At 40.1% G+C, this 24,355-nt stretch overlaps 1 protein-coding gene across 1 annotated transcript; it reads left to right on the forward strand.

Annotated features, from left to right (window-relative positions):
- Nucleotides 1-852: 852 nt before the first annotated feature.
- Nucleotides 853-21,793, forward strand: pcca (propionyl-CoA carboxylase subunit alpha). Its single transcript, XM_076077042.1, has 23 exons — nt 853-950; nt 3,695-3,772; nt 4,024-4,071; nt 4,356-4,424; nt 4,651-4,764; nt 5,062-5,115; nt 7,264-7,395; nt 7,975-8,011; nt 9,717-9,795; nt 10,324-10,426; nt 10,666-10,760; nt 12,376-12,526; nt 13,902-14,045; nt 14,843-14,917; nt 15,185-15,253; nt 15,395-15,470; nt 15,573-15,786; nt 17,376-17,478; nt 17,745-17,843; nt 18,000-18,053; nt 18,795-18,935; nt 20,039-20,116; nt 20,356-21,793. Exons 1-23 carry the CDS (start codon nt 897-899, stop codon nt 20,422-20,424), a joined length of 2,136 nt encoding a protein of 711 aa, XP_075933157.1. The 5' UTR covers nt 853-896; the 3' UTR covers nt 20,425-21,793.
- Nucleotides 21,794-24,355: the final 2,562 nt, after the last annotated feature.

Here is a 24,355-nt window from a genome sequence, read left to right on the forward strand (position 1 = left end):
TTTTGAACAGGCATTGCCCACTTAACCTTCCTTAAACTGCCCCAGGGAGGAGAGGGAGGAGAGCTTAGGTGGTAGTTTAGCTAACCCAGCTAGGACCTGAGGCTACTCCACTACCCAGCATGCTCCTGGCTGTCTGATGTCCAGTCGCAGAAAATTAAAATGGATGAAAGCAGCGGGAGGTCGGTGACTGTTGAGCCCACATCTTCACAGAGACCTGGATCCATCGTTCATCCCGGATCAAGCTTCACTTTACGGGCGGACAGCAGGACACAGTTAAAGATGATGGACAATGTTTTTTTGTTTTTTCCTCATGTTAAATTTTTAATGTGAAGATGTCGGCCATATTATCTGCCCAGCGAATTGTTTTTGTTGCTGCTGTTTACATTCCTTATGATGCAAATTTAAAAAATGCACAACAGGAATGCACCACTGTTTTTTTGTTTGTTTTGTTTGTCATGTGTTTGTTGTTTTACTGAATTTTATTGTGCATCTTATGTTGCATAATTGCAATAAATGATCCTTGAATCCTTTGACTTTAAGATTAAAAAATATGAATCTATACCCTTTATAACATTTTTTCCCATTAAACAGGACTTTAGTCCCTAAAATGCCACTATTATAATGCAAAGCAGTAGGCTTCACATTTTGAGTTAACTTATTCTTCCAAAAATTATCGCCCCACATTAAATTCAATGAATCTTGTTTCTTGACAGAAACTCCATATCCCACCAGAAAAAAAACCTTCTATTTTTGCAGGTATGTCAAATTAAGCTTTTCAATAAAGTTGAGAGGAAAAAAAAGTTGAATGGCCTTGACGCCTCTCTCTCAACCACTCAGGTCTCTGTAAATTACGTCATCACGTCGGTGTGTGTCGTTGTCCGTCACAGTTTGGCAACATGGCGGCGCACAGGCTCCCTCCATCACTGAACAGACTGCTGTTAGCTGTAAAGGTGAGCTGCTCAAAGTGACCGCGCAGAGCGCGAGCTCCTTGAACATTGACAGTTGTGTGTTTACTATCAGCACGCGACGTACATAACAAATGTCGGCATAGTCCATGACCTGCTAAAGTCCACTACCGAGAGGACAGTCCTTGATGGAACATGCATAATGATAACACAGACCTAGAACTTCTTTAGATGAGGTAAAAAGAAATACAGCCACGCTGCTGACGTTGTTGAAAAGTTGTTTGTTTAAAGCTTAACTTGAAGTAAATAAAGGTGTGTGGATTTCTTTAGTCAGAAAGAGAATGACGTTAAATCAGGTGTGACTTTGACGTTATCTCGCGCAGACGCGCTGTGCTCCAAACGGGTGTATAAACTATGTCATGGTATGATGGAACATTTCTTCTATCCTGTTGAATCCATTGTTATTGCATTTTAGTTGCCTTCGCAAGACCCCGCTGGACTGCGTTAATGGTCCAGACTGCGACTGCAAAGTTTTTTTTTTTGACTGTGTCCTCTAAGGTCACAGCCCGCTAGGAGCCCCCCAAGCCAAAATGATCGTAACCTGGTAAATTTTACCAAAAACAAGTGGCTACGTGTTTTTGGTAAAATTTAGCAGCCAAAGTAAATCTAAATGGTTTACACTCAGAATCCTTTCATGGATTTTTCGTTCTAAAACTGAGCATGCATGCTGACGAAGGCATACGTCTGAGCTTTTTTGCACGTTATTTTCTACATTGTTAACGAATAAAGGATCTTTAAATGGTTTAAAAACTACATCTGTACTGATCTCTACAAACCACTTTGCTTCTGTCTTGATATGAGTTGGTCATTTCCTCAAGGCTTGTGCATCAGAAGGCCTCACTCACAATTCTTTTCACTCATAAAGAAAATCGTATTTCTTTCTTTGTCACTCCAACAAGCCCTATTGCATAACCGATCAGGTGGTGCAGTGCAACCTTACAATTGGTCTTTGCTTCAGACTTGCTTATCTTGTCTAATCTCTGTGATGGACATATATAATAATAACTCTAGGATATTTCAAGGATCTGCTGGTAGATTTTTCATATTGGACAGAAATCAGTGGAAAACAATGGATTCCTGTGTCCTGACATCTCCAGGCCAAATTTGTCTGAAACTTTCCAAGGGATGTTATCAACGGGCATAGACCAAGATGCTTCTGGGCACATTAGAGTACAGAGATGATGTATGTTTGTTTTTCATCCCTGCACTTTTTTTACAATCAAAATGATTATGATACTTGCATGTTTTGTTCAGCAAGATAATCTCCACAAATTTATGCCACTTTCATGATTTTTATAAGTGTAAAGGCGATTGCCAGAAGTAAAAAGGTTATGTTTAGCTATAAACAAACTACACCACGGTCACATGACTTTACATCGTTACTAAATTAATGGCGGACTGGTGTTCTAGTGACTAGATTTAGTCTCATTGTCTCATAATCTCATCACTTGTTAAGCGACTGCCTTTTTTATGACACGTAAAAGTTTCAAAATTCACGAGTGGGGTATTTGCCGTCGCATCTCATGTCATAGAAAAAAAAACTTTCAAATCTGGTAAACTTGTGTTAACGACAGACCTTATTTTCAGGCATCTAACCAACAACCCATTCAGAAAACCTCTTGGCTTGATGAGGGAACCGGAAGTTAAAAAGAAGGCAATTCATTTTGGGGTTTTAGGACTCATTCCTCAGCGCTCTATTGAATAGACCTACAACCAATTAAATCAAAGAAACGTAGAGTAGTGCGGAGCGATGGGAAAATGCAAACCGACTACTACAGCATGCAGAGATGATGAGCTGTGATGTTGCAGTGTCAATATGTCTGTGAGTGAGTGTTGCCGTTTTTCGCAGCAGAATTTGAAGATAGAAGATGTTTTTACTTTGCCCTCGAACCAGTCAAATCACTGAGCTTATGTTTCATTTGCTCTGCAACAGTTTCACATCAACTGCAACCATCTTGGTTGTTTTTGCGAAAATGCCTGAACAGTGTTCCTCTGTACAGTCATTGTCTCAAACACACCCCATATTAGTTAAACCGGTCAGATTTGCTGGAAATCTGTCCAAAGTGGACCAGACACATCTGACCAAGCAAATAAGCCATGAGCTCACAGATCTGTCTGGTTCACAGGCAAGGATATCTGGAATGGTAGACATGGTTTTAAAATGATCAGTTCTATTGTTAGGTCGTTGTGGTTTGTAGTAACTGCGGCAAAAAGTGCAAACCCACTGTTAAAATAGTTTTAAGGCCACTGTGTGCTGAGTTAAGTTCATAAATAACTTTTACCAATAAAGCTTGTAGAAGCAGCAGGGGTCTGTAGCCATTCAATTGCAGTAAGCTGCATGTCTTTGCGCACACTTGAAGCAGCATGCGCCTTGATTAATGATTGAGGTTAAGTCTTCCAACACAGAATGAGATCAAACAAAGGCTCGAGACTGACCATTGTATAATTATTCATTGTATCAATTTGCTTTACATTTAACCAGAAAATAAATCTTGATGTACCATTGCCCGGTCTGATCCTGCTGAAAATACAGATGATTTTCTTGCAACACATTTTACTTTGACATAGAAATTAAAAAAGGAATTAATACACCAAATTCCTCAGAAATGGAGTTGATTTAATCGTATAACCTAACGCATACCACTTACAACTACCCTAAGTGATCTTAACAGTGAATTAAATGAAATTATACAGTAGCCTAATATTGTGTATCTCTATGTGTTTTGCAGTATGCGTCATTCCGGACCAGATGCTGTGCAGTGCACCCTAACGCTCAATACTCCACTGTCTACAGTCCCAATGAAACGGTAAGGCCTTCTCCCTGTTTGACTGTAACCATTGATGTATTCAACAAGCAGATGTTGACACTGAGGAAAAATGTACAAATAGTTGTATGGCAAGATGTGGGTGGATATTGGTAAGTACGGGTGTCATTTTTGAAACAAAATGCCCTGCTCAGGAGTTAGACGGTAAAGAAAGTGCTATTAATGACAAATAGGAGGAGTGACCTCCTTGATGTGTCAATGATCAACAATCCGTCTGCTGTTTCCCTCCACAGACTTTTGATAAGATCCTTATTGCCAACAGAGGAGAGATTGCCTGCAGGGTAAGATTGGCTGACACAAATATATGTACTGTAAATGAAATCCAACTCAAACTGTTATTGGTTTACAGTTGAAGACATACACTCACTGGAGCTTGATCCCACACCACCGCAGATGAAGCACTCAGTAGTGCAGAGTTTTGAACACTTTTGATCACAAGCTGTGCTTCTGCTGCTTTTTTTTCTGCTTTTGTTCTTAGCAACCAGTAGCCATCAATATAAATCACTGCACTGTATTTGGCATTGATCCTTGAGTGAAGTGTTAATGTTGAGTGTTTTTCCATCAGGTGATGAAGACCTGTCACAAGATGGGCATCCAGACTGTAGCTGTTCACAGTGATGTCGACTCCAGTGCTGTGAGTCACCATCTGGGTTCATTCTTGCCAGCATCTACTCCTTTTTAAGCCTGGGTGTTTGTGGACTGAAAACTGAGTTTAAAATGTCTTGATTTGATTTTTGGTTTGTGACTCATAAACAGACAATGGGACTAGGTGGTAGCTTTGTTCTAAGTGTGTCTTCATCTCCCTTTCTACTGCTAAGCTAACATCTGAATTCAACTTCTCGGTGTATGTGTGTGTCTAGGTTCATGTAAAGATGGCCGATGAAGCAGTGTGTGTTGGCCCCGCCCCTACCAGTAAGAGCTACTTGAACATGGACGCCATCATGGATGCCGTCAGAGTGACTGGAGCACAAGCTGTAAGCTTTTTACATGGCTCTTCCTACATTATGTGACTGTGGTAAACAGCATGCATGCAGTACATTTTGTGTACTTGATACACATGCTCATCAAGATAACGATGACACACAGAGCTGTGTCAAGAGGTTCACTTAATGCACCGTTAGCAGCTTACCTGTGTGTATACTATCTCTCGGTAATCTGGTGAGATGATGTTGGTGGTGCCAAATACTTCTCTCCATTTTTTTATTTATATAATACAACCATGATTTTATGAGCTAGAAGCTATAACTTTGTGTTTATTTTTCCCTATAAAGGTTCATCCTGGCTATGGGTTTCTCTCTGAAAACAAAGAGTTTGCAAAGCGACTAGTGAGTATTACACAGAATCGGGCACACACTTATTTTCACAGATACGCACGCACACACACACACACACACACACACACACATATATGGACACTGGGTTTGTCTCTTCTTGGACTTGGGAATTTGGAGACTTGCATTACTTTGGAGAGTAAGCGTGGTGAGATTATATTATAGTGACGTAGCTCGGCTATACCTTTGTAAACATGGTGACTCTGTCATTACAATGTAAGCAGTAGCTTTTTGAGTTGTAACAAGTGTACCGTGCTTTGATGCACTTAAAGTGTATTTTATGAAGGCAAATCACTGTCAAAATCCGAGAGCGCAAATGAGATCCATGCGCGCGCGAAAATCAAACAGCCGCGCACGTATTTTACTTTGACGAGCGCTTTTACGTCACTCCGCGAGCAAAATGTCGTCTTGCGCGAGCAGAATTCACTCTCGCGCGAGCAAAAGTCGCTCGCGGAGCTTAAACCCGCTCGCTCGAGAGTCTTTTACCTGCTCCCTCGCGAGCAGTTTTTCTTTTTGACAGTAAGTGGGCGGACCCAGTCGCCATTGTATCTCTACATCTAATTGGTTACAATCCTCGTCTTGGGATAGACCGGATATCACTCTGACACAGAAGCTAGTTCTGATAGAGGTGGTTTTCAATCCGCCACTCAACACTACTCCACTACATCTCAGGATGTTCTACATTTGTCTGACAGGTTTTGTAAACTTTTCAGACTGTAGAGGCTGATCAAATACAAATTATGTTAATAGAGTTGTTAAATACAATAATTAAAAATGTGTTAAAGTCAAGTTGCTCAGATTGGTTTAAATTCACTCCATCATTCTATTACAGACAATGTGTGTTTGATACTCAAACCTCTTGTGACAAACAGCTCAAAGAAACTCTTTGATCTTAATTGATTAAAACATGATGTGATCATATTTAATCATAGTGTTGTGTTTACAGAAGAGATTTAATATAGTTCCCCTGACCTGCAATCTGAAAATCTCCCCCTATAGTCTGCGTCAGAGTGATATCCGGTTTATCCCAAGACGAGGATTATAACCAATTAGATGTAGAGATACAATGGCGACTGGGTCCGCCCACTTACTGTCAAAAAGAAAAACTGCTCGCGAGCGAGCAGGTAAAAGACTCGCGAGCGAGCGGGTTGAAGCTTCGCGAGCAACTTTTGCTCGCGCGAGAGTGAATTCTGCTCGCAAGACGATATTTTGCTCGCGGAGTAATGTAAAAGCGCTCGTCAAAGTAAAATACGTGCGCGGCTGTTTTGATTTTCGCGCGCGCATGGATCTCATTTGCGCGCTCGGATTTTGACAGTGATTTGCCTTCATAGTATTTACTGAAGCTGTCATGCTAACTGTGGGTAATAATGGGTATTTGAACAGCTCCTATATATTTTCACAAAGATATAGCAGCAGTTGAGTATAGTTCATTTTTGACCTTGGGATCAGCACGTGTGACAACTCGATCTCAGCTCAAGGTCCATCACAGTTATTATGTTGGAAACTACACCTCCAGTCAGATCATCACTTTTTATTCATATTGAATGCGTAAAATAAAAGTTTATGCATTCGTGTTTCAAGGAATAGTTTTAGCATTTTTGACTCTAGCACAGTGTAGCTGTACTACACAGAGACATGAGATTGATATTGAACTTTTCATTTCACTCTCTGAAACAAAAGCACATATGTATTTACCAAAATGCTGAGCTATTGCTTGAAATGACCAGGCTCAAATTTTACTTTCAATTCCAATAGTAGTAACTAAATTATGGTTAAAAAAAACAGTATTCTGTTTCATCTCTTTTTAGGAAGGTGGATGATAGATTTATACATGCAAACATGGTGTGAGACTAGTAGAGTTAGCTGACATTCATACACTGATGGCTGCAACGCAAAGGGCCACCTGCTCTTCAGGAACTTATCTAATGCTCATTCGCACACACACGCACACGCACGCACACACGCGGCACAGCCTTCGAGAGCAATTTTGGGGTTTCAATATCTTGCCCAAGGACACTTTGGCATGCAGACTGGAGGAGCTTGGGATCGAACTTCTGATTCGTGAACAACACGCTCTGTCTCCTGAGCCACAAAAATCAGACATGGTAACTAACTTTCATGGTGTTATTGTTTTGTTGCTAGGCAGCAGAGGGCGTGGCATTCATTGGTCCAGACACTCATGCTATCCAGGCAATGGGAGATAAAATTGAGAGTAAGCTGATCGCTAAGACTGCTAAGGTCAACACCATCCCAGGATACGATGGAGTCGTCAAGGTTCGGACACACACACATATATACACAGAGAAATGCCTGTATGCAGCAAGAACAAGTGCAGGAGAGGAATGTTCGTCGCCACTCATTCATTCATTCATTTGTAAAAATCCGTATTATTGTTTATGGACAGTAATGGGCAATACCAAAAGTATGGTTAACTGTGTCCTGTATCAACAATAATACATTTTGTCTTTTAACCCATACACAAAACATTTTTTACCAGAAACAACAAATTTAGAAAAACACCAACAGTCATCACATGCTAATAACATGTTTAATGTAGATGAGAGTCCCAAACAAGACGAGTTCCTGTTTCCTGACGAATCCACTGTGCAAGTCCAGTGTTAATATTATATTATATTTCAGTATTCTACATCTCCTCACAACCTGAGTGATCCAATAGAACAACACTACACAATGACAGTTTAATCTAGAAACATGAGTGCTTCATATTTGAAACCATCAAGATAAGTTTTACTCACAGAACGTTGACGAGCCAGTTCAAAGCAGGGATGAGACCATAGTTGTCAGTAATGCTTTGGTTCATCTTCAGTAACCATAAGCCTCTCTCTGTGTCAGACTGCTGAGGAAGCTGTGAAGATCTCACAGGACATTGGTATGTCATCACTTCTCCACACATTGGCAGTGTAAAATATGTGTGTGTGTGTGTGTGTGTATATATATATATATATACTGTATATGTGTGTGTGTGTGTGTGTGTATAGGTATGGGCGACTTGCGAAGTGGATAGCAGGGCCTTCAATCAGAGGATTGGCGGTTCGATCTCCGGCTCCGCTAGTTGCTTGTCGATGTGTCCTTGAGCAAGACACTTAACCCCAAAATTGCTCCTGTAGTTGTGCCTACGGTGTAGAATTGTGATAGAATCTGAATTGTAAGTCGCTTTGGATAAAAGCCTCTGCTAATGTATATGTATGTATGTATATACAGGTGCATCTCAATGAATTAGAATATCATCGAAAAGTTAATTTATTTCAGTAATTCAATTCAAAAAGTGAAACTCATATATTATATAGATTCATTACACACAGGGTGATATATTTCAAGTGTTTATTTCTTTTAATTTTAATGATTATGGCTTACAGCTAATGAAAACCCCAAATTCAGTATCTCAGAAAATTAGAATATTACATAAGACCAATTAAAAAAAAGGATTTTTAATACAGAAATGTTGGCCTACTGAAAAGTATGTACAGTATGCACTCAATACTTGGTCGGGGCTCCTTTTGCATGAATTACTGCATCAATGCAGCGTGGCACGGAGGCGATCAGCCTGTGGCCCTGCTGAGGTGTTACGGAAGCCCAGGTTGCTTTGATAGGGGCCTTCAGCTCGTCTGCATTGTTTGGTCTGGTGCCTCTCATCTTCCTCTTGACAATACCCCATAGATTCTCTCTGGGGTTTAGGTCAGGCCAATCAAGCACAGTGATACCGTGGTCATTAAACCAGGTATTGGTACTTTTGGCAGTGTGGGCAGGTGCCACTTGATGCAGTGCACCAGCTCCACCTTTTCTCCTCCAAACATACCTCTTGTTATTGTAGCCAAGTGATTTCAACCTGGTTTATTTCCCATAAATGTGGACATTGTGTCATGCTACCTTCTACAACAGAGGTGGCGAGTGCAAAGCCTCACATAGCTTTTTAAATATACATGGCTTTTATATGAATAATTCCAAACACTTGTCTTTAAATCCGACCGAAAGTAAACCCAGAAAGAAGCCGTCTAAAATGGCCATTATATTAAACTGCACAGGGATCTACATTATGTGCAACTTGCACATCGATTTGTTTACATGTTTGAGGCAGTGGAAAGCCTTCCATTTACCATGTGTTTGTGCTGGAGACATGGTACCAGACGAGTTCCTGTAATATTCTGAATTGCAGGAATAAAATGGCAAGATACACACATTGCAACTTTCATTGACTAATTTTACCGCTGAATGATAGAGACTCCTATTGTGGCTAACTTCTCTCATTTTTTCTGTGACAAAGAAGTACATTTCCCAATCATTCTTTTAGGGATAACGGTTGTAGAAATCATTAAAATACCGAAACTGCCATTACATAAATGTCCCTTACAAATATTTAAACTTTGGATTCAAACTGGAACTCTATTGGCAAATATTACAGCTGTCTGACACTGCATTGTTGGATGTATTTTTGTTGACTGTCCAGTAGCCTACTTTGATGTTCATGTCACATCTTATTGCTGGAGGTACTTCTGGTCAAATGTATGTGGTTAAAAGAAGGTGAACATGCACCTTTACAGTTGTGGTGATGCTTTATCTTTGTGTTGTTGATATAGGCTATCCCGTGATGATCAAAGCATCTGCAGGAGGAGGAGGGAAAGGAATGAGGGTTTCTTGGAATGATGAGGAGACTAGGTTTTGTTTACCTCTATTTCTGTCAATCTACCTAACATTTACTTCTTTTTGACAACTTTATTCATGATAATGCTTAAAGAAAAAGATGGGGAGTTAACCTACTTCTACAATTACTGTGTGTGCTACTAGAATGACTTAAACTACTAAAGCTCAGATACTACTGCAAAACCTTCTATTTAAAATAATAGCACAATGACAACAACCAAATACAATAACTTCTCCTGCAGCTTATTTTTGACTTTAACTGTTGATTAAAATTCTTCTAATTCAACAACTTCAGTTTACTCTCCTTATGCTATTTCTACAGTTACATCTTCGGCTTGTTAATCATCTTCATCAACTCCCTGCTGCTTCACTGTTTAGTCCTGATTCCAAGACCTCAGCTACTTTTCTTTCTTACTGCTGTTATTAGTAGAGACCTTGTTTCTATGTCTACTTTATACTACTACAGACCACTGGAAAGACTGATGTTTGTATTTGCGACCTTTATTTCTGATGCAGCTTTTGTGTGTATGTGTTCTGTTACAGGGAAGGCTTCCGGTTCTCTTCCCAGGAGGCAGCATCCAGCTTTGGAGACGACAGGCTGCTCATTGAGAAGTTCATAGACAACCCCAGACACATTGAGATACAGGTATAACACACATGCACACAGATGTCTGATATTCAATATTGACAATCTGTCAATCTGAGTGTGATCAGGATGTATAGTTTGAATTATTACACTTCATTGACATGAATGTCCATAAATGTAAAACTTGCTGTTTCAAAAAAGCTATTGTAACAAAAACGTCAAAAGATAAAAATGACTCAATAAATTCCTATCGCCTGTCCTTCCCCAGAGAGAACCATAGAATGCTGTTTGTGTTGTAGGTACTGGCAGATAGACATGGTAATGCTCTGTGGTTGAATGAGAGAGAATGCTCCATCCAGAGGAGGAACCAGAAGGTGGTGGAAGAAGCCCCCAGGTTAGTGAGAAACTGTATTTGCTCTTTTGCCTTTAAAAAAAAATGATGTTTATGTTTTTTGGGTTGTCCATCCATCGGTAGGTCCATCCCATTCTCATGAACATGAATTTTGGCACAAACGTCCACTTGGACTCAACGATGAACTGATTCGATTTTGGTGGTCAAAGGTCACTGTGACCTCACAATACATGTTTTTGGCCACAACTCAAGAATTCATATGTTAATTATGACAATTACACACCTATATGACCGATAGGATGAAATGATGAAGTGACGACATTTTTGGCACCTTGTATGGTGGTCCCTGTTGTGAATGGGTGAATGATGTAGTGTTAAAGCGCTTTGAGTGGTCGGAAGACTAGAAAAGGCGCTGTACAAGTACAGTCCATTTACCATTTTCTTAACCTCTGCACCTGCGAAAGCCACAGCTGGAGGCACTATGTTTTCAGGTTGTACGTCCGTCTGTACGTACATCTGTCCGTCCGCCCCATTCTTGTGAAAGCAATATTAGTTATTTTCCTGGTTTTAAAGGCTGCATTACAGTAACGTGAAGTTTTTTTCTGAACAATACTTTTCTAGTTCTACAATTATTTGTCCTTGCTCACTTTGTGACTATATCAACATTACTGATTATTATTTATCAAAAATATTATTTGTGGAAATATCTGTAAATATTATAATATTTTGTAAAAGCACCAATGGTCAACAATATCAAGTTAATTACAAAAAATATTTTAATATTTGCTTTTCTCCATATTGCCCAGCCCTAGATTAGATAGTAGGATTATGAAGCTATATGTCTGAGGCTCGTCTATCTGCATGAATGTGTGTGGTTTAGAGAACTAAAGCAGCTGCATAGGGTTAAGGTTAACACATTATCTTCTAGTAGTTTGATAAAGGTGACTTCCAATCATTCAGAGCTGAATTCCTATCTGTTTACTTGAATTTCAGTTCATCTGTTTTAATTCCCTTTATGTTCTCTAATATATGGCTGAGTCATTAAGATTGATATATGAATATGTGCATTTCAGGGTTTCCACACCTAATTAGATAACTTCTGTCTTTTACAGGATGTAGATGTATTAGTGTGTAACTACTATATCATTTAGACAGAAGACCTTTTCATTGTTAGCCAGTGCATTCACATTCATTGCAACAGGAAATACAAAGTGCCCATTTAGAATGTTAATGTTGAGTTTGAAAAGTTTTATAGCAAATGCCTAAAAACACTTAGTAACATCCTTAAGTGCCTCGCCAGCATTGTTCGGTATGTGGTGAATGTTTTTTTTAAAGTATTAGTTTTATTTGTTAAGGTGAATCAGAATTAAAATGTAAATGTTTCGTATATGAAATAGTAAGCTGACGCCCTAGCCTAGGCCTAAAAGAGTGATTGTTCGACAATGTTATTTCATTTTGTAAGTCTTCTGCATCTACCTCGTACATCATTGCAGCAGGACATCGTGGCAGCCCGGCCACCCATACAATATTCAGCATTAAGATTCTTACATTTGTGAGTTTTCAGTATGTATCTAAATAAGATGGGTTTGTTGAATGTTAGACTCGCCATTTGCACCACTGAGGTGTGTCTGAGTGTCTAGTGTTGTGTCCTCTCCAGTACTTTCCTGGACCCAGTGACACGGCGGGCGATGGGCGAGCAGGCAGTGCTGCTGGCCAAGGCTGTGCAGTACTCCTCTGCTGGCACCGTGGAGTTCCTGGTGGATTCTAAAAAGAACTTCTTCTTCCTGGAGATGAACACACGACTACAGGTGTGTCTGTGTGTGTGTGTGTGCGCGCATGCATGCGCAATTCCAGAGGGGAATTGGAGCACAATCCTAACTGCAGCTGTGACTGTGCATCTCTGCGCCATGGGAGGGCCACGAGGTATTGTGCATTCTGGTGTCACCAGAATGACCGTTAAATTCTCTTCCTGAATACGTGCTAAAAGATGAGCAATCAGAGGAGCTGTGGGAAATACGTAAAGGAGATCTCCAGGCCAAGGTCGGTGAGAGAATGCATCCACTCTTAGTGGAGGGTGGTCTCGTGTATTTATGGAGGAGCACAGTGAACATTTTGCGTTCTCTCATGAGGCAAACAGATCCACCTTCCCAATCCTGTCCCACAACATCTGGACCACGTGTGGCACTCATTTTTTCACTCATTTATGGGGCAGACCCATATGAGACATTAAGTCTGCAGCACAGTATTGTGGGAACCTGGCTCCAACCACAGAACACCAATATGGTTTTCCAATATGCCAGGTCTGACTGCAGTGAGGGAAGGATGGTCAGCATTTGCCACCTTTTGTATGTTTCTCATGTGGAGTCCAGGGGGACCACCACATGGCTTGTGGACTTCGTACCTAGCAGGAGCATCAATGAGAGTGCTGTGTTCATATTCTCACCGAAGGAACCTGCAGCTGACAGTCTGCCGAGCTCTACACCTTCTAGTGGTAAATGAGTTTAGATAAAGATGGTGTGTTTAGAAGAGCTTAACAAGTAACATCCGTCGGCCAACTTGTGTGACCATTGACAGTGAAGCTGAGACAGGAGACAAGGGTAGATCGAGGGCCATGACATTGAATTAAACCGTGGACGATGTCTTTATGTGGAATACCCTGTAGCCATTCAACTACTAGGCCGCTTCAAAATGATCATTTTTATTGCACTGTTTTGAATGACATTTAATGTGAAGTTAGCCAGTATATTTCCCACAACCCTGATGCCCAAACACATTTCACAATGTACATAATAGGGAGATGTATAATATTATTTTCATGTATATTTTTGGGCCATTGTGTGGCTTATATTATAGAGACGGTTAAGAGATGACAGGAATTGAGTGTAGAGAGAGCTGGGGAACAACATGCAACAAAGGTTCCCAGCTGTGCCCCAAGAGAATAACAAACTTAAGTTATATTTACAAGCTTTTCCGGAGCTTTCAGCCACATCTCAAGTCATCATCGGTGCATGGAGTTTGACTAGACAATCTTTAACTAAATCCATGAGAACTGAGCAAACTGCTGATCTGCTGATGAAGACTTTAAGTTGTGCCAGTAAGGGTTCCTAGGGTTTCATGCTTAACAAGCACACTACAAATGTGCTTCTAGAAACTGTATCTTCTGTGTTTAACCTTTGATCCCAGGTGGAGCATCCGATTACAGAGTGTATTACTGGCCTGGACCTGGTTGAGCAGATGATCAGGGTTGCCAAGGGTTACCAACTGCAGCACAAACAGAAAGATATCCCAATAAACGGCTGGGCCATTGAGAGTCGAGTCTATGCTGAGGTCTGTACAAGATGTAATAATCGTGGTGTTTGTAGAAGACATCTTGGTAACAATCTATCCATGTCTAAAATGTATTATTGGCTTACTTATGTTGTGTTATGAACTGCTTGTAACAGAGTCAAATTATAGTTATAAGCATAAATATTCATAATGCTTTTTTAGCTATAATCATTACACATCGTAAAGCATTTTATAATGACTTATTAGGTACATATTATACATATATATATATATATATATATATATATATATATATATATATATTATATGTAAATATTATATGTAAATATTAAATGGACTTGCACTTGTATAGCGCTTTTCTAGTCTCATGTCCCATTCATGTGACATGGACTAGCGTAGCCGGGGACCGCCAATCCTCTGATTGAAGGACGACCCGCTCTACTACTGAGCCACAGTTGCCCACATGTCCCACGATACGTCATACATGTTTTTGCAAGGATCATGGTGTATTATAATTCACATAGCTGTAATATATTATAAACTTCCCATAATGCATTATAACAATGCGTTATAATGTCATAAGTGACTAAGTGGTCCTAGTTTGCTTTATTATAAAATGATGGCAATAGATACTTGCAAAAAAATGTCAGTAAGTGACCAGCAATTATGAAGTACTTTGATTAATGTTAGATAACATTATGAAGAGGGATTAAATAAAATGATTTCCATTTTAAACCTTTGTTTGTGCAACATTCTGCTTGAGCTACTGCTGTGAGTGAAACCTGTAGCTTTAGTGTTTTCCATTTGTCCACCGTTATTCTTGTTTGTTCCGTTAGGATCCTTACAAGTCTTTTGGTCTTCCCTCCATTGGACGACTGTCTCAATATCAAGAGCCACTCAACCTCAGCAATGTAAGTGTGTGTGTGCGCGCGTGAGTGAGACACGGGACTTAAAGCTTGACAGGGCAAGATGTTTGTGTAACAGACCACCACAGCCTACACAACAAATTAGAGGTGCATCAGAGAAGAGCTCTCAACCCTCTCTCAGATACTGTAGTTTGAAGTTTTACCTTATTTCTTTTTCAAATGATATCCTCCTCACACACAATCCACTCAGACTCCCTGAGTGACTGGCAAGTGTCCTGCCAATATTTACTCGTCTGCTCCTTGCTCTGTCAGGTCCGTGTAGACAGTGGAATCGAGGAGGGAAGTGACATCAGCATCTACTATGATCCCATGATCTCTAAGGTCAGTGATGTATTGAATGTATAATGCTTTTGTAAATAATGTGTTCCTTATTTTAGGAACAGATGGTCACAACAAGAAAGTAGATTACAGAATTCCACAAGGGTTTGTGGTGCAATCATTTCCTCTGGTATCTATCTATAGTTGGTTACCTATGGAGCTACGCGAGCTGAAGCTCTTGCCAGGATGGAGGACGCTCTGGATAACTATGTTATCAGAGGTACACAACAGATTTTCACAATAAATCTCAGCTCAGACACACTTAAATTGGACATTAACTTATTTTTCATTCCGTAAAACAGTTTGGTGATCTTCTCTCCAGGTGTGACTCACAACATTCCCCTCCTGCGTGAAATCATCACCCACCCCCGGTTTATCTCTGGTGACATCAGCACCAACTTCCTGCCGGAGGTTTACCCCGATGGCTTTAAGGGTCACCAGCTGGAGGAAGACCAACGCAGGGAGCTGTTGGCCACCGCAGCAGCGCTCTACATCACTGCTCAGCTCCGTTCACAGAAGGTCCTGGGTAACCTGAGGTGAGGACACCAGCAAGCTCGATGTCGTTGGGGCTACAAGGGCACAACACGCTCATTACAGTCAGTGAACCATTTCCTGAAAAATGCAGTGTATTCATAGAGCCTCACCACATTATCAACATAGTGGAAAATAAAATGTTGAAGTTAAAAAAGCTGCATATTTGGCTGACCAATTGTGCATGCTGTCTGGTACTGTTGCAGGGCTCCACTCTTACTTTTATTTACTTATATTTTAGGGGCATTAAAGTAAAATAAATTAGGGACACAGTCATTTTATTTTGAGAAATAATGATAACACATCTGCATTTAACAATTCAAATACCATATGCACAAGATGCAGAAGCAAACGTATTTAGATAAGAGATTACTAAAAAGTAAAAAATATAGGGTGTACTTGGGAGCTAACAAAGGACAGAATTGCATTGTGCTTCTCTTTACTTTCACCTTTTGGAGCCATATGGCTCCATTTGTGTTATGGGAACCAGGAAAACACTCACAATTGTACAGTTGTGTTACAGAGTGGAGCTCCTTCCCTCAACAGTTATCTTAGTACAAACCGCTATGTACAAGTTTTGTCTGCCAATCAAGTTACTCGGTGGAGTTTTGCACATTCTTGAGTGCTCGCACTACACAGCTGCCCTGTGTTGGCTGTAGTAGACGGTTGAATTAGCAGCAGATGCAGTTGGTGCAAGATGTCAAACTGGCAAATCAGTAGATAGTCCACTTTTTGTTTTTATTATGTCTTTAGAAATAATCAAGATTTTACTTATTGAAGATAGTGGAATATTTTGTCTGGATTTTGCTGACAAGCGAAATTGTTCAACACCACCCAGAAACTAGAAACAAGTGGTAACATAGTCAAGTACTAAGTCATTTTGACTATAATTATTAAATAACACAGAATATGATTATGGTTTCTCTTGAACACTGGAATTAATTTATTAGGCTCCATGTTTCAGGTTCAATTTAAATGATAATGATAATTGATGGTAACTCATCAAACCCGACACTCAGGAACGATCAGCCTCACGTGACTGAATGAAATGATGATAAATGATGTAAAAAGTGTTTCTTCTCTCCAGCTCTCTCTGACTTTAATTGTTTCCATAATAAAAGTTATTGAGGTTGATATCAGATTATGAAAAGACAAATCTTTCTAATAAATGAAGAAAGTTGTTTGTGGTCCTTTTGTTGTTCAGACGACAATAAACACATTGAAACCAGATGGTGAATCAGAAAACTAATCAAATATAAAACTAGAGTTTAATCTCTGATCTGTCTTCACTCTGGTATGGAAGTTGAGAAGTTGAGATCAATCCGATCAGCTGCAGCGTCCAATCAAATAACTGATGAACAATGAGGGGGTGTGTCGGCCGTTAAAATGCTTCCTGGAAGGCTGATCTTGTGCGTCATGGCTCCTCAGAGATCCCTCCTCGCTCCTCAGAGCAGAAATAAGAGCTTGGCGCAGAACAACTTCCAGTTCAAGCGAGGATTGAGGAAATGACAAATAAGAGACTTGGGATGTACACACAGAATGCTACGTATAAGGTGTCATTCAACTAGATGACACTGGTGTGTGTGTTTTGCAGGGTGTTTTCCACTCCTGTGGAATGTAGCCATTGGGAGCTTTGTGTGGAGCTGGACGAGGGACACCATTCTGTGGATGTGACCAAATCAGGAAACATTTATACTGTGAGTATTTAATGTCTTTCTATGAACAAATGAGGTATATCAATATCTTTGGCCGACAACAGAGTGTCCCTGAAGCATTAGAATCGGCTCTACTGGAAAAATAGCAAAAAAAACATCAAGCTGTGATGCATTAGCATCAAGTATGTAAATTAAAACAGACCCTGTGTAGATTTGCAACAGGATGTCACTGTCTCTGGGTGATGAGTCTGAGCCTTCGCAGCCATGAGGACACTTACGAACAAAATAATCTGTGTTTGTCTCTGTAGGTGGAGGTGGATGGAGGTAAGGTGGAAGTCAATGGACAGTGGAACCTGGCCTCCCCACTGCTGCCACTCACCATCAACAGCACACACAGGATGCTACAGGTAACACACACAGGTTCAGGTTGTTGAATTATATAATTTTATCATATTGTTTTTACCTCACACTAACCACACAGTGAGAGCTAAAAAATCACCAGGAATTACAAAATTCTCGACGCTACAGAAGCAGGGCAACTGATATTTTGTTTTTTATTTTAGTGTCTGTCCAGAGATGCTTCAGGAAGGATTGTCCTACAGTACCTGGGCACAGCGGTAAGGTTGCATGTCTACACAGATCTGCAACTACACAATCGCACTTTATACAATAGCCCGCTTAGATAGATTGAGAACTAGAGACAGCAGCCTGTGTGATAGTGTGTAGTGTGAGCTCCCACATAGAGAAGAAACGTGGTCATTTTGACCTTAAAGTAGGTCATTGGATCCAGAAGTCCAACAGATAAGATATTACTTATAAATAGAAGTATTTTAACTAAACATTTCCAGTGCTTTATTTTATTTACAGTCAGAGAATATCACACATTATCACAAAAGATAAATACATGTACTTTGCTTGCAGTATTCTGTACTTTTTATTGATGGACAATCGAAGCAAACCTTAATTAACATGAATAAATTCTCCAAGAAACCCATGGTTGTAATTATATGTAAGAACTGAATTCCCAAATAAATGTTCAATGCCCTAACCAACACTCGGGTGACATCACTTTCACTTGAGGACATTTATCAGACTTTCTCTGCAGCCACAAAAGGGTCAAGTCTTCTTTATTGAACTTGTTTTTATTGTGTAAACTGTAGCACTGTAATAAACTCAATTTTGTTCCCCGTATACTGAATATTGTGTATTGAAAGAAAGACAATAAATTCTACCTTTTCCTCGCCAAGACCTGTAAACACTCCCTGCTGTTTTGTCTTCACTTTAATATATAGCATTTCCCCTTGATCAGTACAAGAAACCTCTTTCCTGTGTTTCTTATACTGGGTATTTTTATGTAGTTTAAGGTTCGCGTTCTGTCAAAGTTGGCTGCCGAGTTAAACTCCTACATGCCAGAAAAAGTTCCAGAAGACACCAGCAGCCTCCTGCGTTCACCGATGCCAGGCACAGTGGTGGCTGTGTCCGTCAAGCCTGGAGACACGGTAACACATCCCAACATGTAGAGGTTTACTTCACACCTGCAGACAAGATCTACGGCAATTCTTAAGTCATGTCACTGCCTGGGAAATCTTTATCCACTTAACCTGATATTACAGGAGAGACTCAACAAACTGAAATTCCTAGTTGCAGACTATTTTATAGACATACTGATGCAACAGCATACAGTGACATTTTAGACAATAGTGTTTCTCAGCAGTTTGGATTTGTCCCTGTCCTGTTTCAACATGCACAGAGCCAACTTCATAAAGAAATGGTTTTCCCAGTTGAAAAAACGCTGAAATATTGACCTTATCACCCAATATCAGTATTGTCCCTCACTAAGGTTGTTGCAGCCAAAACGCCAGTCCTCTCCTTCATTTGAATGTGGGTAGTGCCTTATGACTGCGGCGGTGGGGACTGCAGGATAGCGGAAAAAAATGCAGCACCTTGCTGCGAAAATTTGAAACGGAATTAACTTTCAGAGAACCTGATGTCATGCTGCGGCGGCTGATCATATAACTGGCGATCAATGGCCCAATGAAATTGAGTGTCACTCATTTGGGCCATTTAAGTGACACTCTCACACCGCTGCACAATCTTGCGCTAATCGCCGCAACGGCTGATTTGGTGTGAATGCTCTTTTGGCTGAATGGGAACAAATCCTACAGTCAGTTTCCAAAATATAGTGGAAAGTCTGAAACCAGAAGAGTTGAGGTTGTCATTGCAGCAAACTCATGGTTTTGGAGTGACAAGTTTAACTTTCGCATATGGGTGGTATTTTCTTGTGTCCATCTGCTTCTATGTAGTACATGTGCTGCAATATGTAACCTCTGCCCCCTTGGTCAGCCAAATCTAAGTTGAGTGAGCAGTGGTTGTTTGTAATGTAGGTGCCATGATAAGCTTTTGATTCAGTTATGTTTTATTGTACTGAGAGACAAACTGCGAACATTATAGGATGGACTCCAATGTGTGTGTGTGTGTGTGTGTGTGTGTGTGTGTGTGTGTGTGTGTGTGTGTGTGTGTGTGTGTGTGTGTGTGTGTGTGTGTGTGTGTGTGTGTGTGTGTGTGTGTGTGTGTGTGTGTGTGTGTGTGTGTGTGTGTGTAGGTTGCAGAGGGTCAGGAGATCTGTGTGATCGAAGCCATGAAGATGCAGAACAGTTTGACTGCTGCCAGGCAAGCAAAGGTAACAATATAAAAACACTGGCAGTGGAGCTACTGTTGTTATTATCGTCGGTGACTAGTTTACAGATTTGAATAATGACCCAGTCCACAATTGCTGGTGCAGTTATTGGGAGCATTATTGATAAATAATCATGGAGGTCATAGGCACATGTTTATTAAATCGAAAACAAGGAAAATAATAATATTCTGTATGTATGGGCCTTTAGAGTTTTCATTTTTAACTGTGCATTTGCCCTCCAGGTTAAGAGTGTCCACTGTAAGCCAGGGGAGACCGTGGGAGAGGGAGACCTGCTGGTAGAGCTTGAATAAAACACAACCTTTGACCTTTGATGTGTGACAGCAGCATCTGGATGAGCCTTACTCCCCTCTGTGTCCACGGCGGTAGACCCACCTTGGCAAACGGACTGGACAATAACAGATGCTTGATTAATGTTGCCAGTGGTCAGTCTGCACAGTTTAGCTTCCCTGTTGGTGACTCAGCTGAGCTCTATCAACAGTGTTTGTGTCTGTTAGTCTCTCCACATGTCAGACTCATTCATGTTGCTTGTTTAGATGCAGCTGTCTCGAAAAAAACTCTTTTAAATCTTTCCATTCTGCTTCTATGTGTTTTCTCAACCTGATTGCTAGTTTTGTTACCTTCAGTTCAGTTCCCCCGTATAATTATTTTCTTCTTCCATTTAACCCGTATGCTGTATTTTCTTGCAGCTGGTTTTGGTTTATTTGCTAAGGTTTTGAGATAACTACATCTGAAATGTCTGCTGCCACTCCAATGCACTGGATATGGACCTTTTGTTTATAGGCTGCTAATGAGTTTTTTAAATGTAACTTTTCCTTGATATGAGCACTAAAAAGAAAGTTCCATTCACCTTCATTGTATTGTATTGGAGTGGAGGCAGAAATCTCTTTATCTTAAAACCTCACCGAAAGAAAACAACTATAGCTCAAGGTAAGAAGGAGAAATATCTGCTGTAATTTAGTTGAACTGACTTTTTGAAAAATCACTGTAACCAATAAAGTGCTCCTTCTTTTCAATATACAGTCACTTAGACGGAATTGCTGTCTGGCTACATACAGAAACAACAGTTTAAAAAAAAAAAGAGATTCCTCAAAATGACTAATGGAGAGTATATGATGCTGATGGGAATAAATGACTCTTCAGGCTGTGGATGACAGGACTTGGACACTTACAAATTAAATGAAAATCCTGAATAATTAAATCAAGAAACTCAAGAGGGTCTGGTCAAGAGGTATCCTTAGTATTCTGTGCAGGGTTGTGCGTCCATGGTTTGCATCCACTTCACAGTTAATCACCTGATCATTCTGTCGTTCTGTCTGCTCATGATGGGTTTTGATTGCCCGTTTGCCTTTGCTGATTGCTTACTTATTGCTGACTGTTTGATTACATTGTAACCTTGGTTTTCTGATTGAAGAGTTTATCTCTCCCGTCGCTACATATTTGACGTGTACGAGGAATAAAACCCCAGTGGTCAGGTAACATGGAATCTCCTTTTCGACACACTGGTTACTGGGCCATCCCCTACAGTTTACCTATAAAACACCTGCTGGCATGGAATGACTGAAGTTCTCCTGCCACAGCCCACCTATACATAAAAGTTGTGTAAAAGTACAGCTCTTAGCTTCTTTAGGTAATAAAGTTCTACTATTATTTCTGTTTTCAGATTTTTCAGCATTGTCTGAAATGTCTTTGCATTTTAATGCTTCTGTATTTTCAGCAACGCTTTGCAATTTCAGCTGTCAGCATTCACTCACACTTTCTGCAGGAAATGCAATTTATATTCCTTCCGTACATTTTTGGACTTTAACTAGTTCTGCATACTTTCAGCTACAGAAACCATTTAAATATCAAAATATTCAACTCCTTAAGGACATTAGTGCTATATTGTTTCATTAAAACTTCAAAGGAGTGTGAACACTTTTTTTTCATAGGAATTGTATATTAACTGCAAAAGCAAGATTATCTGAGCTGGTGCTCATCTAGTTTTAAAGAGATGTACAGCAGGTAAAATAAGTATTAAGAATAAGAACACATCACCATTTTTCTCAGTAAATATATTTCTAAAGGTGCCATTGACGTGAAATTTTGACCAGATGTCGATAACAACCCAAGTAATCCATACATACAAAGAAAACCAAACAAATAAGTCTATAAATTAGGTTGTGTGTAATAAAATTGAATGACACGGAAAAAACACATGAAGAAAGGGAGGTGCAAAAAGGCATGGAAAGCCAAGACACCAGCAGAAATCTATCAGTAATTAGAAAGCAATCATTCCCCTTGTCAGTGCAAATTAACATCAGCTGGTTCAGTCCCAACTGATGGCCTATAAAAAGGTGTCTCATTACCAAGGTGTCACACAACAAACATCTCATGATGGGTAAAAGCAAAGAGCTCTCTCAAGACCTTTGCAACCTTATTGTTGCAAACAGGAGGATTTCTAAACTTCTGAATGTTCCAGTGAGCACTGTTGGGACCATAATCCGGAAGTGGAAAGAACATCATTTCACCATAAACCGGCCACGACCAGGTGCTCCTCACAAGATTTCTGACAAAGGAGAGAAAATAATTATCAGAAGAGTTGTCCAAGAGCCAAGGACCACTTGTGGAGAGCTTCAGAAAGACCTGGAATTAGCAGGTACCATAGTTTCAAAGAAAACAATAAGTAATGCACTCAACCGGCATGGCCTGTATGCACGCTCACCACGCAAGACTCCATTGCTGAAGAAAAAGCATGTTGAAGATCGTTTAAAGTTTGCTGCACAACATTTCGACAAGCCTGTGAAATACTGGGAGAATAAAGTCTGGTCAGATGAGACCAAAATTGAACTCTTTGGATACCTTAATACACACCATGTTTGGAGGTCAAATGGCACTGCACATTGTCCCAAAAACACCATACCAACAGTGAAGTTTGGAGGTGGGAACATCATGGTGTGGGGCTGTTCAGCATACAGCACTGGCAAACTTCATATAATTGAAGGAAAAATGTACCGAGACATTCTTGATAAAAATCTGCTGCCATCTACCAGGATGATGAAGATGAAACGAGGGTGGACATTTCAGCAAGACAATGATCCCAAACACACAGCCAAGGAAACTCAACTGGTTTCAGAAAAAGAAAATAAAGCTGCTAGAATGGCCCAGACGATCAGCTGACTTGAATCCAACAGACAATCTATGGAAAGAACTAAAGGTCAGAGTTCATAGAAGAGGCCCACGGAACCTTGAAGATTTGAAGACTGTTTGTGTGGAAGAATGGGCCAAAATCCCACCTGAGCAATGCATGCAACTAGTTTCTCCATACAGGAGGCGTCTTGAAGCCGTCATTACCAACAAAGGCTTTTGTACGAAGTATTAAATATATTTCAGTAAGCGTGTTCAATACTTTTTCCCTGTGTCATTCCATTTTCTTAACCATAACTTAATTTCTGAACTTATTTCTTTGGTTTTCTTTATATGCATGGATTACTTGGGTTGTTACCGACATCTGGTGAAAATTTCACGTCAATGGCACCTTTAGAAATATATTTACTGAGAAAAATGGTGACGTGTTCAATACTTATTTTACCTACTGTATGTTATATTTTAGGACATAAAGAATCATGGTCCTGATATTTTTCCACTGAATTTGTTTAAACTGCTTCTAATCTCAGAAAAACTATTTGTAACTTTTTCAACACTATTGGAATTAGTTTGAGGACAAGCACATGCCGTGGAAGCAGCCTCTCCACCGTCACTCGTATGTGCCCCCAGGGAGGCACCATGAACATATGGAACATTTTAAATGAACTTACTTTGACAAATACAGTAAAAAAAACAAAACAACCTATATACCAAGTTCCATCTGTGTCTCACTTGTAGTCTTCAAAAATGCCACACAAAGCAAGATGAAAGGCTTTCATACAAGTGCCTTTAGAATCTGTGATGCACAGCCAGGGTCTGAACATTTCCAGCTTTAATCGCACACATGCTATAGTTATGACCCCGTGCAGGACAGCTGGAAAAGGCTTGCTGACATGCAGGAGTTTAGAAGCAACTTCTCAGTGGTGGTACATGAAGAGCGTCTTTATGCCATTGGTGGAGATCAACACCAACCTAGACAGCGTTGCGATGTACAACCCAATATTCATATGTTCATCTCGGGTTTTAAAAACATCTTTAACTAGTAGTGAGGTGTTTGATGCAAAGGAAGCCAAAAATAGTTTTACAACAACATTTGTT

Source organism: Anarhichas minor, unplaced genomic scaffold (genome assembly GCF_050575085.1).
Source record: "Anarhichas minor isolate MPS153535 unplaced genomic scaffold, ASM5057508v1 ptg000058l, whole genome shotgun sequence".
In the NCBI taxonomy this organism is placed as follows: Eukaryota; Metazoa; Chordata; class Actinopteri; order Perciformes; family Anarhichadidae; genus Anarhichas; species Anarhichas minor.

Excerpts from the sequence above, each read along its gene's own strand:
- pcca (XM_076077042.1), top strand. The coding sequence starts at position 897 with ATGGCGGCGCACAGGCTCCCTCCATCACTGAACAGACTGCTGTTAGCT. Across the intron at positions 3,773-4,023 it reads TCTACAGTCCCAATGAAACG|ACTTTTGATAAGATCCTTAT; the intron begins GTAAGGCCTTCT and ends TTCCCTCCACAG. Across the intron at positions 17,479-17,744 it reads AATCAGGAAACATTTATACT|GTGGAGGTGGATGGAGGTAA; the intron begins GTGAGTATTTAA and ends TTGTCTCTGTAG.